Source organism: Maylandia zebra, linkage group LG5, assembly GCF_041146795.1.
Source record: "Maylandia zebra isolate NMK-2024a linkage group LG5, Mzebra_GT3a, whole genome shotgun sequence".
Lineage (NCBI taxonomy): Eukaryota > Metazoa > Chordata > Actinopteri > Cichliformes > Cichlidae > Maylandia > Maylandia zebra.
The window spans coordinates 30,951,109-30,972,496 of NC_135171.1; the positions used below are offsets into that span (position 1 = coordinate 30,951,109).

The 21,388-nt window shown below is 39.5% G+C and overlaps 1 protein-coding gene across 3 annotated transcripts; it reads left to right on the forward strand.

Moving 5' to 3' along the window:
* The first annotated feature begins 260 nt into the window (after window positions 1-260).
* lmcd1 (LIM and cysteine-rich domains 1) lies at window positions 261-18,452 on the forward strand. Of its 3 annotated transcripts, none has more exons than XM_004547367.4 (7): window positions 261-477; window positions 9,190-9,293; window positions 9,672-9,927; window positions 11,400-11,549; window positions 11,683-11,925; window positions 14,288-14,506; window positions 15,753-18,452. In XM_004547367.4, the coding sequence occupies exons 1-7, from the start codon at window positions 451-453 to the stop codon at window positions 15,861-15,863; spliced, it is 1,110 nt and encodes a 369-aa protein (XP_004547424.2). In that variant the 5' UTR covers window positions 261-450; the 3' UTR covers window positions 15,864-18,452. The 3 variants fall into 3 exon arrangements, with proteins under 3 accessions (XP_004547424.2, XP_014268750.2, XP_076740311.1); XM_014413264.3 differs by lacking the exon at window positions 261-477 and adding an exon at window positions 8,313-8,434; XM_076884196.1 differs by lacking the exon at window positions 261-477 and adding an exon at window positions 9,437-9,505.
* Window positions 18,453-21,388: the final 2,936 nt, after the last annotated feature.

Genomic DNA, 21,388 nt, shown 5'->3' on the forward strand with positions numbered 1-21,388 from the left:
AAAAACAACCCAGTTTCCCCCCTTGCGTGTTGTAACAAAATCAAGAGGTGAAGAAACCTGCTCAGTTTATGTTGCAGAGGGTGGAGAAGCAGAGCTGGCAACCACACAGATCAGGAGGGAAGAGTGGGGGGAATACGCTGAATGGAAAAGTAAAAGCAGGAGTTTACAGCTGAAGAGGAGAAAGGTCAGTTTTAATCTTGCTGAGTGTAGAGAAGAGAGAAATGTAAAAGCAGAGGACAAAGAAAGGAGGGCTGATGAAGGTGTGGACGGTTAAATTGCTGTGAGCTGTGGAGGGCCGGCGGAGCAGAGTGGCAGCAGAACCGACTGTGGGCGGAGAGTGAGGAAGTGCGGTCAACGGGAGAGGAATTTAAAGTCTCATTGTTCTGGAAGAGCGGCGGCAGACGGAGTCGAGGAGCCAAGGAGACAGCTCGCCGACGGACGTTGGACTACATGGACGTGAACTCAGCCATGGAGAAGGTAAAAACATCTGCATCAGTACAGATTGTTGCTCACAGATATTTCCAGATGTGGAGGTCAGTGGGTCAGAGGGTCACTTGCTGGTGTGGCACATCACATCAGTGTAAGGTCAGAAGGAACTCTGTGATGTGCCTAAGTGAGCTTTCCTGACATTTAGAGGTTTGAAATCTCTGTCAGCTATGAGTGTGGATGTTTTACATTCAAGCCTCAGAAGAATCTCACATTTCTTCAACATTCATTCATCAGTGTTCAAGATCACGAATTTTTGTCTGAGAGAGGTTTTATTTTATTTAGCTATACAGAAAATCAAGTGTCATCTGAGTTGTATGATGTTCATTTAAAGGTAACCTATCCTGCTTTTCTTTCTTTCCTGTGATTATATGCAGTTGCAGTGGTGTATGCTCACATTAAACACAAAGTTTCACATAATGAGGTCAGTGTGCGTGTGAGTAATTCCTGTGAGCAAAAGCCGAGACTTCAGACTGTTTCATTCTAGACTTGGATCTGTATGACATCAGATAAAGACAGGTGTCCTTAATATGGTCATCTCAGGTATACCTGAGGAGCAACCAATCAGAAGAAAGTTGCTTTAAAATAGGGATGTCAAACATGAGGCCAGGGGCCAAAATCCAGTCAGGAAACATTCCAATTCAGCACATCTTTGGAAAATATAACAGAGGACATAGACTTAGTCTTTTAACTGTATTTTCATACGTTTTACAGCTTTTCCTGCTGATAAAAACCTCCTCCTCTGCCATTCATACTACACCAAGAGTAATTAAGCAATTGATTTTTAAGACGTTTCTTATAATTACAGGACAGTCTGAGCTACCAGAGCTTTCTCTGTAATTTTACACATTTATTTCTTACAATTTACTGCAATTAAATTCTGGCAGATTTCTTTCATTTAATACAGCAGTGTTTCTTTATCATGCAGAAAAACAGAGAAATGAGTTTGATGGTTTAAAAGGAGATGGACAGGTAATGAATAAGAGAGAATAAGATAGTGTGATATAAATAAGGATTATTCTGAGCTCTGTGTCATGCAAAGTGACTCTTGTAGAAGCTGAAAACATTTTAATAATAGTAATCATAGTAATAATAGTAATTGTGATCATAGTAAGCTGGAAAGCAGCATTAGTGAATCTAACACAACCACACTGCACTCAGTTTTGTAATGCTGAACTCAGTGATGGCACCCTCTAACTTTAAATGAATAATGGGCCACGTACACACTTTGAGCTTACACACACTTAACACACTTTACAGCAATTTGATTTCTGATTTCAGATTACATTATTACATCCGATGTCCTGATCTGACCCAATGAGGAAGAACCTCCAAACAAATAAAAACAGAAGTCCAGCTTGAGTCGAGCTTTCTGCAAGCTTTAGTCACTGTGATCAGTTCTGGTCATGTTTATAAGTGCTGTAGGCTAAAGTCAGTTTGGACACATCTCTCTGCAGTCTGAGTCTAACAGCTGGAGGTTTCTATTTCAGTCAGCGAAGGTAATCCATGACCACGAGGTCCTGATCTGCCTGCTGGGTCTGTGCTGGCGGCACTTTGTTTCCCACAGATCCCTCCTGTAATTCGGCCTCTGGCTGTTTGTCCAGAGGTCACATCAGTCCGAGGATGATAACCTGACAGATCAGCGTCACCTGTTTGTGGCGTGAGCCCTGTCTTTATACCCCCGAGCTGGAAAAACCGCCATCACCAGCATTGAAATAACCTGCAGTGTGCCCCCATACATGCACCCCTCTCGTTATTCTTTTGTTACATGTTGTTAACTCCCCCCCCCCCCCCCCCCCCCCCCGCCCCCCAAAAAGCTTCATATTATGAATATTGAGGTTACAAAGAAAAAGAAAGGTTGCCATAAAATGATCACTTTTGTTGCAGTAAAAGTTTAAAAATAAAAATGATGAATCCACAATCTCATGACTGAAAGCAGGAAATGTTGCAAAACTATAAACTAAATAATACAAATCCCCAAAACACAGTCACCAACAGCAACCGATTTAAATATGTATACTACAGGTAAAAATAAAAGTTCCCTGTGGTCTCCACTATCCTATCCAGCCTTTTCCTCCTTCAGGCCACTGTTTACTCTTAAATAGTAACCGGAGACTGTGACACAGCTGGAAACAGCAGCTCACTCGTGGCATTTTTGTCCAATTTTGTCTTAAATGGAGAGCAGCAGGAAATGCAGAGGATGCCATGTGCCAAAGCTCTGATTCAAAGTCAAGATGCTGCCCCTCTGTGACCTCCAGCCTCTTATCTCACAGCATTTCCTGTAGTTTCCACTTCACATAGCCAACGTGTTTGACATTACTCGTGAAGCTCAGCCAAGTGTACCCACCTACAACATACCCGCCTTATCTGACTCCTAAATATAGAACGGCCACACGTTTTCCTCAGAAAAAGGAAGCTTTCTCCTCAGCTTATAACACTGTTCAGTATTTTTTGTTGTCATGAACAGAGGTAAGAATAAAGCTGCCAAAATATGTAGTCAGTATGACTGGTGTCCAAACTAACTGGAGACAAAGGTTAGTATGCTGCATATATGCATGCTTATATGCATATAAGTAAATGAAGACAATTCATAACATGTTCAATAAGCCGGTAATTTAAGGGTTCATGGTAGCTCAAACAAAACAGTTTTGTCTGGTTGCTACAGCTTCCTCCTGTCATCAGCTGTAATAATTGTGAATGTTAGAAATTGTCTGGGTCTGTGTTAACTCTATAATGGATCAGGACTTTTATTATTAGATTCAAATTTGCACTTTGATCCCTTTGCCCTGCAGCAGAGTGAGGTTTGTTAAAAAATAAACTTATTCTAATTACTGTACTGTTTGTTTTGCCGATAAAGACTGTGCTTGTATGTGTTGTGTGTTGTGTTGAGATAGATTTGTTGGTCTGTCTTGTTCTAAGGCACATGAGATTGTTGAAGTGTGTCATGGCGCCTGATTTTGTTCCCTGCAGCTTTTGGATTTTTGTTTATTATGTTTATTTTCGTTTATCTCTTCGCTGCTGTTCTATTGAAGTTTTTGATGATTTGACCAGTTGAGTTTGAGATTTCCTGTTTTGATTCTTTTATTATTTCAAGTATAGTGTGAATCTTAGTTCCCGTGATACTGGATCTCACTTGGTGTTGTTTTTATGATGATCTTCGGTTTTGTATTATTATCGAGTTTCTTGGTGTTTTTACATGAAACGTGAGACATTAGCCTTCAAGTCCTAATGCCAGACATGTTCTCTAAGTGCAGTTAACATTCTTGAAATTGAATATGGTTCTCCAAGACCTAACAAAACAGCAAATAAAAGCTGAAAAGTAACAATAGATAATGAAAAGAAGAAAGCTTTCTACTACTCACGAGCAGGTATATTCATAGAAACTACTCTCAGTGGATGTGCTGAGAAGCTTCAGTCACTGTGATAAAACAGTGTTGAATCCTGTGCACAGTTCACACATCACTCATCATATTCTGCACAGAAGGACAAACAGAAGTGAGACGAGAAACATGCTTCGAATGTAAAGTGTGTGACTTCTTGTGTTTCATACACTTCAGTTTTTATTTACGTCATATTTTTTACATGTTTCTATGATGTAGTGAAAAAAATCATAAGCATTCCACAAGACAAATGTATGCAAAGAGTCTGTATTTTTAAATTCTGATTGATGGCCACCCATTCCTGTCTTACTGGTGCTCCAAGCTGTTCCCAGTTTGTGGGCTTTTGCTTGTCTAGCTGCTTCTTAAAGACTAACAAAACTAAAAACATCCCAAAGACTAAAGTTTTCCAAAGATCCAGGTGCAATCTGAGGGCAAAAGGTGGCTCGGAGATGATCAAATTAACATTTTGCATCTATGGCAAGGAAACTCCCCAAATCCGATCATATACGGTCAATTGTTCCAAAGCACGTGGAGAAAATATCTTAAAAATAAGTTAATAGTCATAAAAAGGCATTTCTGGAAGTACAGAAAAACCTCCATTCAAAAAGAAAAATACTGCATGATCTGCTTGTTTATTTTCTTTTTGAAGGAGCTTTTGAGTAACGTCTGCTCTGACTATGACTCATTAGTAAAAATTCTTCAAACAAACATCTGACAAACTGGCTTTCTACAGGAAGACAGAAATCACACTGCCTTCTTTGGTGAAATTTCCCTTTATTAAAGCTGCGTTCGACTCAAACCTCAAACCTCAGTGAGGTGCTTCACTCTGACCTCCTGGTGACTGATGTTCACTCATTACTCAACAATAAACACAGTGAGCCAGTCAGTGTACTCCAAGGGGATTTAATGAAGTCTTTTTCTTCTTCAGCTGTTTCTATTTCAGCTGTGACCTTTTCAACACGCACCAATCACCAGTCGCTTCACAGTCAAACACACTTAAACACACTCTCCGTCTCTGTCTTTACACCTCGCTGGTGGCATCAGATTCATCACTCTGCCTGAAAAGGAACCCTGTTATTACTAACATGTTTGCCTTCTTTCCTAGAGTTAGATGAACGTTTTAATGCCAAAACTCAGAGCTTCAGAGATTCATGGATGTTCAAAGGTTTTTAAAGACGATAAGTGTCCTTCTACATTTAAACCCAAAGAAACCTCTTTTCTTTTTAATGTCATCATCTTTCACTTTTTAACCCAATTTCATTTTGTTTGGCAAATTCCTTCTTAGCATTTTTTTTTTTGTTGGTTGGAAGACGCCTGTATCCTCACTTAAGCTGTGTGGATGGGAGTAAAAACAGAGAAATGACCTTGCTGCAAGGTTAAAAGAAAAGGCTGGAAAACTTGAATGGAGCAGAGGTTTTAGTTTGTATGTCTATATCTTGTTCGAATGTGTGTGTCTCTGCATGTATTCAGCAATGTTACGTGAGCGAATGCCTTTTAGGAGGGATGGGAGAGCTAATGCCTGCTGACAGATGGATAGGTGGACAGTCCAGACAAATAGCAGCAGGTTGTTTCAGCAGCACAGTCTTCAGATTTCCTGCCAAAGCCTTTAGAAACAGTCTGCCATCACTCACATGTTGCTCTTTGTTTAGCTGTCAGTAGTGACATAAAAGTTAGCTGTTTGCTATAACAACTAAATGCCTAACAAGCCAGAAAGCCAAAACAGTTTGCTCTTTTAATACTCTGGCAAGCCAGAATAAAATACTTGCATTAGGCAAAGCCCCGGTGCTGTAACTGTATCCTGGACAGCTGAAGGTCACCACGCATAGTCTAAGGTTGGTCAAAGTGGGCTAAATTTGCCAGTTCTCCACCTAAACTTGCCCCAAATTCCCGCACCCTCCCAGCTGCGAATCCAGAAACACTTCAGCTCCGTTTCTCTGTATTCTCGTGAGAACCGAGTTAGTGAGTTGCCTCTTGTTTACTCACACTATAACAGGTGGTTGTTTTAAGTCATGATAGACGCACAAACTTTGTTCTCTTTTAAATTTCTCCAGAAAACTAATCAAGTAACCTTAACAAGTCCAAAAAAATGTGTTTTCATTGTAACTAATGTACGCAATGCTAACAGAGTAAACAGGATAAAGAGCCGCAAAGGGGGGAATCTGCTGTGTTTGTCAGGACAGTGACGATGAAGTCACTGGGTGGTACGATGAGATCATCCATCCTGTGTGTGTGTGTGTGTGTGTGTGTGTGTGTGTGTGTGTGTGTGTGTGTGTGTGTGTGTGTGTGTGTGTGTGTGTGTGTGTGTGTGTGGTGTTCACTCCCTTTTCTTCCTCCCACACCCACTGAGAAATGTTTGGGGAAAAAAACAAAACACATCTTCTGTCTCGCCCAGTGCTTCCTCACACACCATCATCGTACTCATCATCACCACAGTCAAACTGTCTGGAAATGTTGTCTAATTCCCCATATCTCGTCTGTCTTCTCTGCGTGACACGAGTCTCTAATGACTTGGACTTTTTGTTTGCATTTCTTTCTTCAGTCAGGACTCACATACTTTCCACATCTAACAGTCCTCATTAGCAGAGGAAGTGGGCTAAACATTACAGAAAAACCTAGTTATGATTATTTTGTCAATCAGGCATTCACTTACATTATTGTAAAAAAAGAGTAAAGAAGAAAATGAAGAATCACATGAGACATGTACTTACAATTGAAAAAAAATGCCATCAGCAAATTAAAATATGTGTATTTGGAAAACTGACTACCTGCAGAGCTGGTTGAGCTATCTGTGTTTCAAGCCAGTTATACTCAGGGCGAATAACACACAATGGCACAATACCAATGCTTTCCAATGGTTTACATTCATTTGTGCAGCTTATTTGTATAGTGATGGCAGCTGTAGAAGTCTTAAAAAGTCTTAATGTGTATAAAGCGAGGCTAATTTCCAAACATACAGGGAGTGCAGAATTATTAGGCAAATGAGTATTTTGTCCACATCATCCTCTTCATGCATGTTGTCTTACTCCAAGCTGTATAGGCTCGAAAGCCTACTACCAATTAAGCATATTAGGTGATGTGCATCTCTGTAATGAGAAGGGGTGTGGTCTAATGACATCAACACCCTATATCAGGTGTGCATAATTATTAGGCAACTTCCTTTCCTTTGGCAAAATGGGTCAAAAGAAGGACTTGACAGGCTCAGAAAAGTCAAAAATAGTGAGATATCTTGCAGAGGGATGCAAGATAACTGGAGTGCCCAAAAGCACAAGGTGTGCAATACTCAGAGACATGGCCAAGGTAAGAAAGGCTGAAAGACGACCAACCACTGAACAAGACACACAAGCTGAAACGTCAAGACTGGGCCAAGAAATATCTCAAGACTGGTTTTTCTAAGGTTTTATGGACTGATGAAATGAGAGTGAGTCTTGATGGGCCAGATGGATGGGCCCGTGGCTGGATTGGTAAAGGGCAGAGAGCTCCAGTCCGACTCAGACGCCAGCAAGGTGGAGGTGGAGTACTGGTTTGGGCTGGTATCATCAAAGATGAGCTTGTGGGGCCTTTTCGGGTTGAGGATGGAGTCAAGCTCAACTCCCAGTCCTACTGCCAGTTTCTGGAAGACACCTTCTTCAAGCAGTGGTACAGGAAGAAGTCTGCATCCTTCAAGAAAAACATGATTTTCATGCAGGACAATGCTCCATCATGTTGATGGTGAACAGATCAAAACACCATGGATGGCAGGCTTTTGAGTGTCCTTGCAAAGAAAGGTGGCTATATTGGTCGCTGATTTGTTTTTGTTTTGTTTTTGAATGTCAGAAATGTATATTTGTGAATGTGGAGATGTTATATTGGTTTCACTGGTAAAAATAAATAATTGAAATGGGTATATATTTGTTTTTTGTTAAGTTGCCTAATAATTATGCACAGTAATAGTCACCTGCACGCACAGATATCCCCCTAAAATAGCTAAAACTAAAAACAAACTAAAAACTACTTCCAAAAACATTCAGCTTTGATATTAATGAGTTTTTTGGGTTCATTGAGAACATGGTTGTTGTTCAATAATAAATTTATTCCTCAAAAATACAACTTGCCTAATAATTCTGCACTCCCTATAGTACATAGATGAGCATATCTGTTTAAAGTGAGTGTTACATATTAAAGAAAAAACAAGGACCTACTGTTATTCAGACAAGTAAACTATTAAAAGTGACTAATAACCAAAATTTGTTCAGCACCAGCTGGAAGATTTTTATTGACTTCTAGTCGTGGTTGAAAAATAGTTCCCCTCGATGTCATTTAGTGTCCGTTAGACTTTAGTGGGAGAAAACTCGTTCATCCATCCTTCCATTTAATTTGTAAACTGTTGTAGAGACCCACCTTTTAGCACATCCCAGCACACCCACTCACTTCACCAGATGCACCTTGTTTAGTTCTCTCACCTTTGATTGGGTGTGGTGCTTGTCCTTGATTGCACTCACCTGTCACACATTATATGTCACACAGTACATAAGGACTGCATTCACTTTTGGCTCACTCTTTCCTCACTTCCACACGGGGCGGCAGCTGAGGTGAGGTTCTGTTTGGGTTTTTATTTTATGTAATGTTAAGGTAATGAGTAACTTGAATCTCTGTTTTCTTTCAGCATTGGCAGTCCATGTGTGTCTTTGTTTCCTTCCTTTTTTGCCTTATTTATTTGAGAATAAAAGGAGTACCCTGAAAATAATTCTGCATTAGATGGCTGCTTTTCTTATTCTAACCGGATGAGCCCATGAAGCTGATTGCTTCAGCCCTGAACCTTCCTCCCTTCAAAACATAAACCCTTTTATAGATTGAGTAATCCATCCATCCGTTCTCTTCTGCCTAATGATTTTCCCAAAAACTTAACCCTGTTGAAAATTTGTAGATTATGCTTTTAAAGCCAGGTCCATGCCAAGAAACCAACATATTTAAATGAACTCTGAATGCGGTTATTCCAGGTAAAGTGGTCAACCATAGTTATATTTGATATTTGAGTCTATGTACATACTTTTGACTCAATTGAGATTAGAAAAAAATCTAAATTAACTTCAAACATGTGCATTCAGTTCTTTTTTGTTTTCTTTTTAAGTTATTAAAGGTGTGTGCTGTACAGTCATTCCAGCCTAGAGAAAGAACAGTTCAAAGAAATCATTAAATGTGCATAATTACCATGACATCCATGTCCATGATGAGTATATTTAAATTACAGATATACCTCACGAGATCGTAATGCTATGCTTTGACTAGAAGTGCAGCCTTAATTGTGCAGCCCTTTATCTGTTGTGATGTGTTGTGCTCTCTTTAGATGTCTATAAAGCAGACTGCAGGAGGTGCAGGAGGAGGAGGACGTGCAGCAATCTGTCTCATATGTAAGGAGAGCTGCTCTGGTTTTCAGCCACATACTTGGAGGTACAGTTCCCCCCTTTTTTAATTCATTTTTTTTCCTGTACAGGAAATGTAAAATTTTAGTGGTCTCACCACTGCTCCCTCACTACTTACACATTCATTCCTTTTGAAGAAAAATATTAAATATGTTTGTGACTGAACACCAGATGGGTGTAGGCTGTCAAACCACATGCCCAGACTCCCAAGTTTTCAGACTACATGGAAGAAATAACCAGGCAAGCTGGAAAAACACAAGTTAAATGTCCTTGTCTTGCATTCAAACGGCTTTTATTTGAGCAAGCCAAAGAGAGTAATATTTGGCCAAAAAACAAAACAAAAACGTAAAATGACAAGAACGGATTTAAATCGTCGCTTATCCTTTTTGGTGTTTCTTCTATCCAGAAAAGCCTGCACAGTGTGTGGCTGCAGCACGGTCGACCACGCTCCTGGAAATGACCTTGAAGACGACCAGCGAATAGGACGCCTGCTCGCAGACTCGCCCTGCTCCCATTTGACAGCGAAGATTAAAGGAGGTGGTGGCCTTCGCATGTACAAGAGAAACCGAATGATTGTCACCAATCCGGTGGTGTCACGCAAAGACCCGACCTTCAACACCACCACATATGACTGGGCTCCTGCCGGCCTCAACCAGAAACTGGTAGGATTCACTGTGGAGTGCAGGAGACTGCTGCTGATTCTCTTTTTCTTTCATTCTTTCATTTAAAAATAGTGGATGGATTTTGGATACCACAGGATATTTTTCAGATAGATACATTAAAATAACCTAACAGGACCAAAACCACAAACACGGTAAAGAGCTCCATTTTAGCGATATTATTTAGCTCAGCTGTTGCATACAGCTATTGCTTCCAGCTACCTGTTCAAGCACAGCTCTGGAATAAATGGACAATGCAAATAGCCAAAGAAATACCCCATCAAACAGCTGTAGTAGTAATATGAACAAACCTGAAACTGGGAATGAGGAAACGGAGACATGGAAACACCACAGATGAAATGTAGGGGATGAAGAACGGGAAGACGTACAGATGAACCAGCAAAGAACAAGGAAAACGCAGAGCTTAAATACACAAGTAGGACAATGAGAGGATCGGGAACACAGCTGGGACGAATCTGACATAACAGGACACAGAGAAGCAAAACTCATAATAATAATAATAATAATAATGTGTATGTCCGCATAGGGACTAATTACTCCTATGGGCTGCCCCATTCACTCAGTGGGCAGACACGAGCGCCTAGGGAGCAGTGTGTAGGGACGGTACCTTGTTCAGGGGTACTTCAGGGTAGCCGTTCAGTGGATTTGAGTCCCCGACTTTCTAATCATGGGGCAACCACTTTACCTACTGAGCCATCCATGCCACTCAACACACTGAACGGGATTATCACAATAAAACAGGAAGCACAAGACATTCATGGTGATGCAGACTAGATACTGAGACATGGAAACACGAGGCAAGGTGCAGAAACAGAACAGAACCCTAGAAACCAGGAACAATGGATATAATATGACAGAAAACCATAATTCAAAGAGTAAAACTTAAATTAAAAACACAAACACTGGGTCACCAATCCAGGACCCTGAAAACTCAAGAAAAATTCATGCATGAAATTACATTTTATTTTCATCATCAAGTTAACAACTCAAACTTCTTCCTTTATTTATTCACTCAGGACACTTTAGTTCAGATTTACCTCAGTTGGTGCTGCTCTTCCTGTATGAAGAATATGAACTGTCCCATTAAAACCTGACTCAAGTATGTTTCAGGCTTCCCAGCCTATAATTATGAAGATGACAGACGTTACTGCGGTTGAACTTGTAGAGGCAGATCCAAATCCAACTGGGGGACTGTTTTCCAGATGTGCCTCTAAAAACCTTGAACATCTCGTTTGGTTCATCCCTCACTTTTTGTTTGTTTGCGTTTTCCAACCCACTACCACACTTTTAGTCACTGCTTCACTCTGGTGAAGTAATCTGACAACCCACAGATGTGTCAGTGACGACATCGGGAGAGTCCGATGACGGCTTAAAATGTGTTAGATAAGCTCAGGTTTCAGCAGTGGGAAAAGATCGAGAGATTGAATTTGTGAAAACTGCATCATCTGTTGAAGGCCATGCAATACATGGAGCTCCTCCCAGAGAGTCAGAGGCCAGTCTCAGGGACTGTTGGAGCGCTGGAGCGACGCAGGCAGCTCCTCATCCAGCTCCCCGCCTACGATCAGGACCCCATGAAGTGTCAGAGCCTGGCCAGTGAGGAGGAGGTAAATTACTCTGCCGTGACTAGTTCAACACACATGATTATCAATGACCTGAGCAGTATGTAATCATTCCACCTATAATCAAAAGATTAAAAGTTGGCTAATCACTTTCATGATGGAGTCATTCTTCCTGCAGATTTCCTCCATGCTGCTGTTTGTGAAGCAGTACAAACAGGAAGTGCTGGGAGTAGGAGAGGTGGCCTTACCCGGTGAGGGTGAAGCTTTGAGGGAAGCAGCCATTCAGAGGACAGCAAAGGAGGTGAAGGAACACAGCAGCAGCAATAAGAAGGATGCTCCTCAGCATCAGGATCACGGTTCATCTAACAGCAGTGTCGCCTCCCCCACAAATGGGACAGAATACAACAACAAGACTGAATATGTAAGTGGGTGTATGACCCTGGATGCTTTAATCACCAGCTGTTACCAGCTGCAGATCTGTCAATACGAAGGAAAAGAGAGAAAGCTTCGATTAATGATTAGGGTTTTTTTGTTTCATGATACAACCTTTTAATTGTACATAGGAAATCGAATTCACATCAAACCAATCAAATACAGTCACAACAACAGTAAGAGCAGAAAGTGTTACTGAGCTCACAGACAGACTCTGCACAACAGCCTGCTGAAGTCTCCTTATCCAACTTCTCAGGTCTTATTTCACGATCAGTACCGCTAACATGCTGTCTGCTCATGACATGTAGGGCAAGTTTGTTTGCTTTGTTTCAGTGTGGTGTAACAACAGCACAGGGGCATCACGCCCCCTTTCAATCAAACACTAACTTCACCGTGTTCCTCCAGCCAGCTCTTCTTTCTTGTAACAACAAAAAACTGCAAAATTGGATGACTAAATGTGGTTTTAGTTTGACTTGAAACACTTAATGTTGCCAACGCTGCCCAGTTATGCCTATTTTTGGGACTCTTTGGTCGACTATTGCTCCCTTTATTTCACTAAAGAAAGATTTGTAGTCTTGTTTGCAATACTGGTTCTAATTAGAGATGGACCAATCCGATATTACGTATCGGTATCGGTCCGATACTGACCTAAATTACTGGATCGGATATCGGAGAAAAATAAAAAATGTAATCCGATCCATTAAATATCACGAAAGCACCTCAGAAAACTTGCAACACCCCCTAACTCACCTCAGAACATTAGCACGTCGGAGCAGTATGCATCACGTGATAGAGCGGCTGTGGCATGCGGGACCTGTCGGTGGTCTGGATAGCATGTGGAGCTTCGCTAGCTACCCGGCATTTCATCTCCGACAAAGTTATCCCCGAGAGAAGTAAAGCAAGTGTGTAAGTCCATCTCTGAATGTTTGTAAAGCATTCCTGCGTTAAGCTTAACAAGCGATATATGGAGCGACTGCCTCTTCTTGCTGCTACTTCAATCATGAAACTGCTTAACGATCAGCTGATCCCGTCTCTTGTTTGCTTTTGGCCCACTTTGCACCAGAAAGAGGAAACCAGCGGCTGAACAACAGCAGCACGTTTAAGCTTGATAAGCTGTTGTTAGAATGTATTTAATATTACTTTCTACTCCAGGATCTTTTTCTACGTAGCTGACGCTGGTAACTGTGCAGGGGCGGATCTAGCAAAGTTTAGCCAGGGGGGCCAATAGGGCATTAACAGGGAAAAGGGGGCACAAAGACATACTTTTCTTTCTTATTCTCATTTAAAATGTCTTGTTTTTAATAATTAATTATCTGACACCCAAAGTTTTAATTTGATGTAAAATGAATAGAAGTCAATTACTGTATATAGTAACTATTAAGTCTAATATACCCTAGTAAGCTATAGTACTTTTTCCTTTGGGAAGGTACCATCTGTGCAGTCTGCAATTTTGTTGAAGAAAGCTGTTGAATCTATTTAATATTTCTTGAAAAATAATTGATTTCTGTGCATTTTTTTTCACACTGCATCAAATTAAGGTTGATTACGTCGATTAAGCATCATGAGGTGGAGCGTGAGGGGTGGTTCCCTATTTTTTATTTATTTATTTTTGTTGTTGCTGGGAGTTGGAACCCTATTAGTTAGGTTGCTTAATATTTATGCTAAGTACTCTTTAAAATACCAGAATAGGGAGGATGGTGTAGGTTTAAGTTTATTAGATTGATCAGTATTGCTGAACTATGAAATATTCTCTTTTGCATACAGGTATAACAGAATAGCTTTAGTGTAGTTGTTGTTTTAAACTTGAGTATGAACTTATACAAAATGCAGCAAGATATTTAAAAAAACAGTTTTGTTGATTAAAAAACACTATCGGATTCATATCTGTATCGACAGATATCCAAATTTATGATATCGGTATCGGTATCGGACATAAAAAAGTGGTATCGTGCCATCTCTAGTTCTAATTAAAACCTGTTTCTGTGTTTCTACTGAAAATATTTCTATTTTTCTATCAAATTTCAGTGAGAACAGAACAGCATGCTTGTTTTTTACTTTCACGTGTTGCAACGGCAAAATCGTGCCAAAGTTGCATCTACCATGTGTGCTCAAAGAACTGAGATCAGATGTATATTTACCTGTTCTACCTGGGGAAGTCATGTGATTGGTTGATTAGTGAGGTGGAGATTTATGTCATCTTTTAAACTGATCGGGATCCAGAAATCCTTCTAGATTCCCTGTGGAGGGAATTTTCTGTTTTGATTTAAACCAAAGTTCTTGTGGATCAGGAGACTCTACATTTGTTTCACTAATTTCGTACTTGACCTCTCACACAGTTTTCTGTCCTCTAGCATTGCACCGGCTGCCAAGGTGAAGTTACCAAGGACAGTCCTGCAGTATATGCAGAGCGTGCAGGTTACCACGCTGCCCTGTGGCATCCCAAGTGCTTTGTATGTTCAGAGTGCGGCCAGATGTTGGCTGACCTGGTCTACTTCTGGTCCAATCAGAAGCTGTTCTGCGGACGACACTATTGTCAGACACAGTGGCCACGGTGCTCGGGCTGCGACGAGGTGAGGCTTCACTCCCTGTAGTTATTGCTGATCAGTAAGTGTTGGTGATCTGTTTGCAGTCTGAACTTCATGAAATCAGAAAATCTGAAACAAAACAATACCATATACTACTGTTAAGTCATCACATAGCAATAATTTAGTTTATCACACACTGTAAATAAGGTGTTCATGTGAGAGGAACTACCATAAAATACTAACTGCTGTCACATTTAAACCTCTTTAACTTTGATTTTTGCTTGAGCATGCACTTTATAATCCCTCTTTCTGACTCTGAGAATGAACCAAATTTACAAAATGACTTTATTTTTTTATTCAGTATGACCTAAAGTGAGTTACTGAGCCCACTAGCACATTAGAAGGACTTTCACAGAGGTCAGGACAAAGGCTGTTTTCCTCACAGGTTTCTATCGTACGAGAAGTCTTTTTACAAACACCCCCTGGTGGCCATTACACAGAATGCAAGCTCTTGGCTTTTTCGCTAAGTCCATCTTTTATTATGCCTTTGCATTTGAGTATGAAAAGACAGCTCTATGTGGCAGTGTCATCCATCCACAACCACTGCAAACACTTTCCTGATGGGCTGAAGTGCTACTTTAAACTATCATAAAACGTGCATGATATTAATTTAGTAAAGTATGCCGGGCCATTTGTTTAAAATGGTGATGATAAGGAGAATAAAGTAAGACAGGCTCGAGTGCCAGCCTCCCTTGTGACCTGCTAGATGCTAATGCATGAGTCTGCAGCATCTTTGGGGGGGGGGGGGGGGGTTCAGTCATGTCATCCGTTTCAAAAAGGTTAGATGTCAACAGTCACAACAGAAGCCTAGACTTTAAAAACAATGGGTGATGTCATAGTTTCAAAATGCATCTTTTTTCAGACAGCCTGTATACAGTTCTTCTGTTTTGTTAATAATAAAAATATGTTTTAGCTCCTTTTTTATTACATTTATTACAAATTATTTAAATGGTAAATAACAATAAAAGGCCCTGTTATAGGTTATAGTAGATAATAATACAAAGCTTTAAAGTATTTTCGTATATACATAGCTTATTCTTATGTGGATTTAATAATGAACTAAGTTTTAAACCCAGATGAGAATAAATGACTGCATAAAAATGGAAATGAGTCTACCAACTCTACGCAACACCACAGATATAATTTGTTTTATCAGAATAATATTTTTGTTTTTATTTTTTGTGTCCTCTCTCACATCATTCTCATCCCCCCTCCTGTTCCGTTTCTCCAGCTGATTTTCAGCCAGTCTTTTCTCACGGCGAAGGACGGACAAGCATGGCATCCTCATCATTACTGCTGCTGGAAATGCGGGCAAACCCTGGATACACCCTGTCAGCACTGAGTCACCATGTGTAGGAGTCACTACAAAATGTGGTGTTCAATTTTAAGTTTAAAATAAATAAATAAATCAACAAATCTAAAACCAAATCAATAAAATTAGTGCATCTGTTTTCATATAAAAGAAAAAATGGTATAGTTTAAATACGCACTGGGGCTAAAAGTCTTTAAGTCATATGTTCACTTGATAGTTTAGCAAATCTTCTTTCCTACAAAAACACAGCAGCAGATTTACTATAGTTTGAAATACTTCAGGTGATATTGATGTGAACTGACTTATTCAGATTACTGGTATTCCAAATTTTTAAGGAGTTGTTTGGTTTATACAAAAGTGCTTTAAGTACTTCAGCAAACATTTTGTTGATGTATTGGCACTTATAGCACTGACAGTAACAGGAAACAGATGTTCTGCATTTAGCCTGCAACCTTACAAAAACCCAGAGCTGAATTTCAGCAAAAAAATGAAGAAACTACCCAGTAACTGAAGAATGTTGAAGTTAACATGAGTAAGTAAATAACTAAATAAAATGCCACCTTGTCCTGTTTGAGAAAACTTTGTATTCTCACTCATTTTCATGAGAGACTTGTTGGTGTGTTTTTTGCAGATTTGAGTCATGTGTCTTTAGTTAAACTTCATCTGGTTAGGTCAGTAATTATTTTAAATTGTCTCAAGAAATCATGGATGTTGATTCCTCTGGATTTTTTTCTTAGCACAAACTGTTCTCCTCTGGGTGAAATATTCATAATTTCAAAATATGTGCTTGTGTTGAAAAATATTTTTTTGTGTTTTGTGTTGTTGACCTTGTAATTCAGCCGGGGTAAGACTGCTGCAGTCATTAAACTATTGGAGCGTTAAAACAGGGTCAAGGGGCAGAAAAGTGTGTGAAAACAGTGTGAAGCAGCCCTACTCGACACTGTTGTAGTTTGTTTTTTGAAGGTTTACACTGAAAAATTATTTTGTTATAAAGTCATTTCTGCCTGTGTTCGAACCCCTTAAAGTTTTTTCTCAGAAAAAACGAGTCTGCACCTTTGTGCAAAAAGGATATTTGTTTTTCATACGAAGTAACAAGGAACTGTGTTTTTTTTGTTTTTTTTTAATATATTCTACTTTAACAGTCATCTTTAAATGTGTTGATGCATGCTCAATCAGCCAGGTAAATAAATCCCAGAAGGTTGTTTCTGTTCATCTGGATGTAGCGTTTTCAGTTGGAGAAACTGAAAACGCACTTAGAAGAAGTCACTTGGATGAGTGACAAAATGTTTCTCCCACTGAAGTCCAGATGAACAGAATCAGCCTTTCGGGAGTCAGCTTAAACTTCCTAAACTGACAGTAATTTATAGAAAACTTGGCAGTTGAATGAAAAAAAAAAAGATCAGTTGAAATAATTTGATCTTAACTTTATCTTAATACCAAATTAACAAAGGGTTATCTAACTTACTAACTTATCTAACTAGGTCAGGTTTTAACTTTACCTGTTAGTTTTGGACTGAAGCCTTGTAAAAACTGGACAGGCATAAGGCTGGAAAGAGGTAGCACTGATTAATACAATAAAATGTAAAAAAAACAAAAAACAAAAAAAAACAGCTGGATTTAAAAAAAAAAAAAAAAAAAATCTACAGCAGATTTTAGTTAAATAAGTTTTTCATAATCACGATTTTAGTATTGATTTAAATATCTGCTAATACTATATATGTAATGTTTTTGTTATTTTTATTCTTTCTCCATGTTGTGTTAAATGTGTTTGATTTCAAGAAACTGCAGACTCAATAATCATTTAACCTCTTATAAATTTAAGTTTCTGCTGCTGCTAAATGCTGCTTTATGCTGTTCCTAATAATTAGTCCCTCTTTTTCGTATATATTTTGAAAACTTTATAAATGTAAACATTTTTTGTGACAATTTTAGTTTAAACTGAGAGGACACTACTGGAGGTCAATAAAGCTGCAAAGTTAGTTGGCCATGTGTTAAATTCAGCAACTGCATTTTAAGTCCATTCAAGGTTAAAAACAATGAGCGGGAAATAGGATTTTGTGACATTAAAGTCAGAAATATATCAGAAAAATCTCTCTGACATACAGTAGTTTACAGATAAAACCCAAATCCTAAATTTCTTTTTTGGGATTTGTTTTTCTCTTTTCATGTAGGCTACAACCAGCTAGCAGAGTAGCACTAGCTAACATTTTGCCTTTATGTATTTTATCATTTAACTGCTAGCAGTATTGCTTGAGTTGATGTAGCATATAAATAATAGACAGTACTGTCAATACTAAATACCAATTCCACTCACTGATTCCAATAGTAGTAGCAGTAGTAGTAGTAGTACTATTGTAATAGCTAATGTGTTTAGCCTAGCATGGTGCAAAAACTGGAAGCTGAGGGAAGCTGTTGGCCCAACTCGGTTAGTCATTACACCTCTGAATTTTGCAGAAAAATAAGATGTTAATCTTTCTCTGGATGAATGAGCAACAAATATTTATATATAAAAAAATTATGCTTTATCAAGTAAATAAAGTTATAAAGATATGATGAAAAAGTGAAAGCCCACTATGTTTAATGCTGTTTTCAGTTAAATAAAATAAATGAATAAGTGTCCTGTTGTGTATTGTGGTTATTAAATTTCAAAAGCAGTATGCTTCTTCCTAGCAGTTGGATTTAAAAAATGAAGCATATTCTATCACTCCCCTGAACAACAATGGGATGACCTTCTGACCGTTGGACTTAAACATTTGGTTTTTATGGTGCACCCATGTTGCTTAATTCTGGTTGAGTAACACGAAATAAAACAGGCTGGGAGTATGAGCTTGATGCTCAAGCAAACCTGATTTCAGTTAAGTGGACTAAAACAACTCAACAGGCTGGTCCAAACCGGTTTCACCTGAGAAACATGGAACACTTTGTCAGCCTTCATGTTGCGAGGAATGGTTAATAGGACAGATACTGGGTTATGAATGGATTGGATTTCAAAGGGGCCAAGGAACCAGGGAGCTAGTTTCTTAGACTCAGTTCTCAAAGGAATTTACCTGGAGGAGAGCCAAACTTTTTGTCTGCTTTGGTAGGCCGCCGCCGACACACAACGGTGATCGTCCAGCCACTTATTTCGCTCCATGGTCTCGAGGAGAACTGCCCTTGCGGTCCGCTACAACCAGCAGGAGCGATGTGCATAGTACTGAATGGAAGGCACAGCCAACTAACCCTCCATGATGGAGTTATGGCTGTATTCGACCCATGCCAGCTGATCACTTCACATGGACTAGTTAGAGAAGGCAACACAACGAAGGACGGCTTCCAGCTCCTGATTTGCCCTCTCCACTTGGCTGTTAGTCTGGGGGTGGAAATCAGAGGACAAACTGATTTGGCCCCTCAGTTCAGAACAAAACTCCTTCCACAACTGGAAAGGGAATTGTAGACCCCTGTCCGAGACGATGTCCTGAGGAACACCATGCAGTTGGAAAAGATGTTGGATGAGTTGTTTGGCGGTTCCCAAGGCAGTAGGCAATCCAGGCAATGCCACAAAATGGGCGGCCTTGGAAAACCAGTCGATTATAGTGAGGATGGTGGTGTTACCAACATGACTTTTAGTTCCGTTACCACCTGGAGGAGTACACTCTACTCTTTGGTGATGTGTTGTAACATCTTTCCATGGCGTTCCACTAAGTTCACCTGTAGCGATATCTCATGGGCTCGAGGTCCATCACTGGCTGGATAGTTCTGTCAGGTTTTAGGTAAGGAAGAGACCCAAACACAGGACACAGCAATCTCCAAACTCCAATTCCAAACTGTGGCTCCACTCCCGTGAAACACACTCCACTCCCAATTCCTAGTAAAGGCAAACACAACGAGTTAGTTAGGCAATCCTTTCCAAAGCAAGATTTTTCAACAATAATCCACTGACGAGGTAAACTCAACAATCCCACGTTACTTGTAACGCGTTACTGTAATCCGATTACTTTTTTCAAGTAACAAGTAAAGTAACGGATTACTATTGCAAAAACGGTAATTAGATTACCGTTACTTTACCGTTACATTACCGCATCTTTCTTGCCCAGGACACTGTTGTAAATAGATTTCTTTTCTCAGGAGTCTTTTCCCCCCTGGCTGAATAAAGGTTAGATGCATGTTTACACAGATAATTTGTTAAAAGCATCTTATTCTTCACTGACTGGCAGTGACTGCTTGTTACAACAGCAAATATTTAATATTCTTCATTGTACTAAAACTATATTTTAATCTATGACACACAGACATTGATTAATCATCAAAAATTAAACATAGCAAATGAAAATTTCACAAGAACAAATCAGGTAGTTTTCTCAAATAAACCAGCTGCAGGCAGAAAAATTAGAATCACTGAGGATTACAAAACTCCACTAATATGTGTGTGTGTGTCTGTGTGTGTGCTGACCTACTACCTGCAGGAATGTGAGGTATTCCTGTGGTTTCTGGACTGACGTTCCCGGGCAGTTACATCACCCAGCTGACCGTCTGACAGCTGCTTCCTGAACCATGAAAGAAAAAACAGATTGGGATATTTTTAGCCCCAAAGTGAGACAATTTATTTGATCTGCAGAGTTTTATGGCCTTTAATAGTGTGCATTGTAAGCAGGGAGAAAAGCTCATCTTTGTGTAATATCAGCCTCTGACTACACAGATTATACAACATGATTATCCCTAATATGGCTGAAAATCAGTTTGTTGAGCATTGAAAGCTTCCTTGAGTTTGTTAGGAATGTAAAAGTTGTTCATTCAGAAGGTTGATGATCTTTTCACACTCACAGTAACCAACAAACTTAAATGACTGACTGAAAGTGCTGGTGTTTGTGTGCTGATTGGTTCAAAAATAGTTAATGCAAGTTAAGTGTTTCTTAATACAAAGTTAAAATGATGATAATAACTGGCTTGAAGACTCTGCGGCTCAGAAGTCGATGTCATCACCACAGCAGGTCTTTTTATTGTAAATAATCACAAGTTTATAACTTTTCCCCTCTTTTCCAGCTATTTTCACATTTCAAACAATATTACAGACTACTTCCTGCTTTATTATAATTCATTATTATTAGCAACTGTCATACTGTTAAAACCCTCTTATTTAGATCCTAAGTATATTCTTTCCTTTTATTATAAAGTGCTTTTCAGTGTATAATTTAGCAAATGCACGAAGACTGGCAGCCTTTAAATTAGGTTTTTGGCAAAAAAAAAAAAACGGCAAAAGTTCAAGGCCCCTTGGATGATCAAAAGAAGAAAGAAGGAGAACGTTTTCTAGCATTTACACACAAGCAGTGACAGATATGTTGCTAAATCCTGACATTGTGTTTTTCCACTTGAGCTCCAATCAGTTCAGACCACTATTTAAATCTTTTTTCAGCTGCTCCTTTCTCACCACAGCAGGATCATCAGCACATTTGGTTGGTCACAGATTTTTAGCCAATGACCTTTCTTATGCAACCCTCCGAGGCTTTTTGTCTCCTCCCAGTCTGAAACTGGGGAGCTGCCAGCCCTCCGAGCCACAAAACACTGGACAGAAACACATC

Excerpts from the sequence above, each read along its gene's own strand:
- lmcd1 (XM_004547367.4), top strand. The coding sequence starts at position 451 with ATGGACGTGAACTCAGCCATGGAGAAG. Across the intron at positions 9,294-9,671 it reads TTTCAGCCACATACTTGGAG|AAAAGCCTGCACAGTGTGTG; the intron begins GTACAGTTCCCC and ends TCTTCTATCCAG. Across the intron at positions 14,507-15,752 it reads GGTGCTCGGGCTGCGACGAG|CTGATTTTCAGCCAGTCTTT; the intron begins GTGAGGCTTCAC and ends CCGTTTCTCCAG.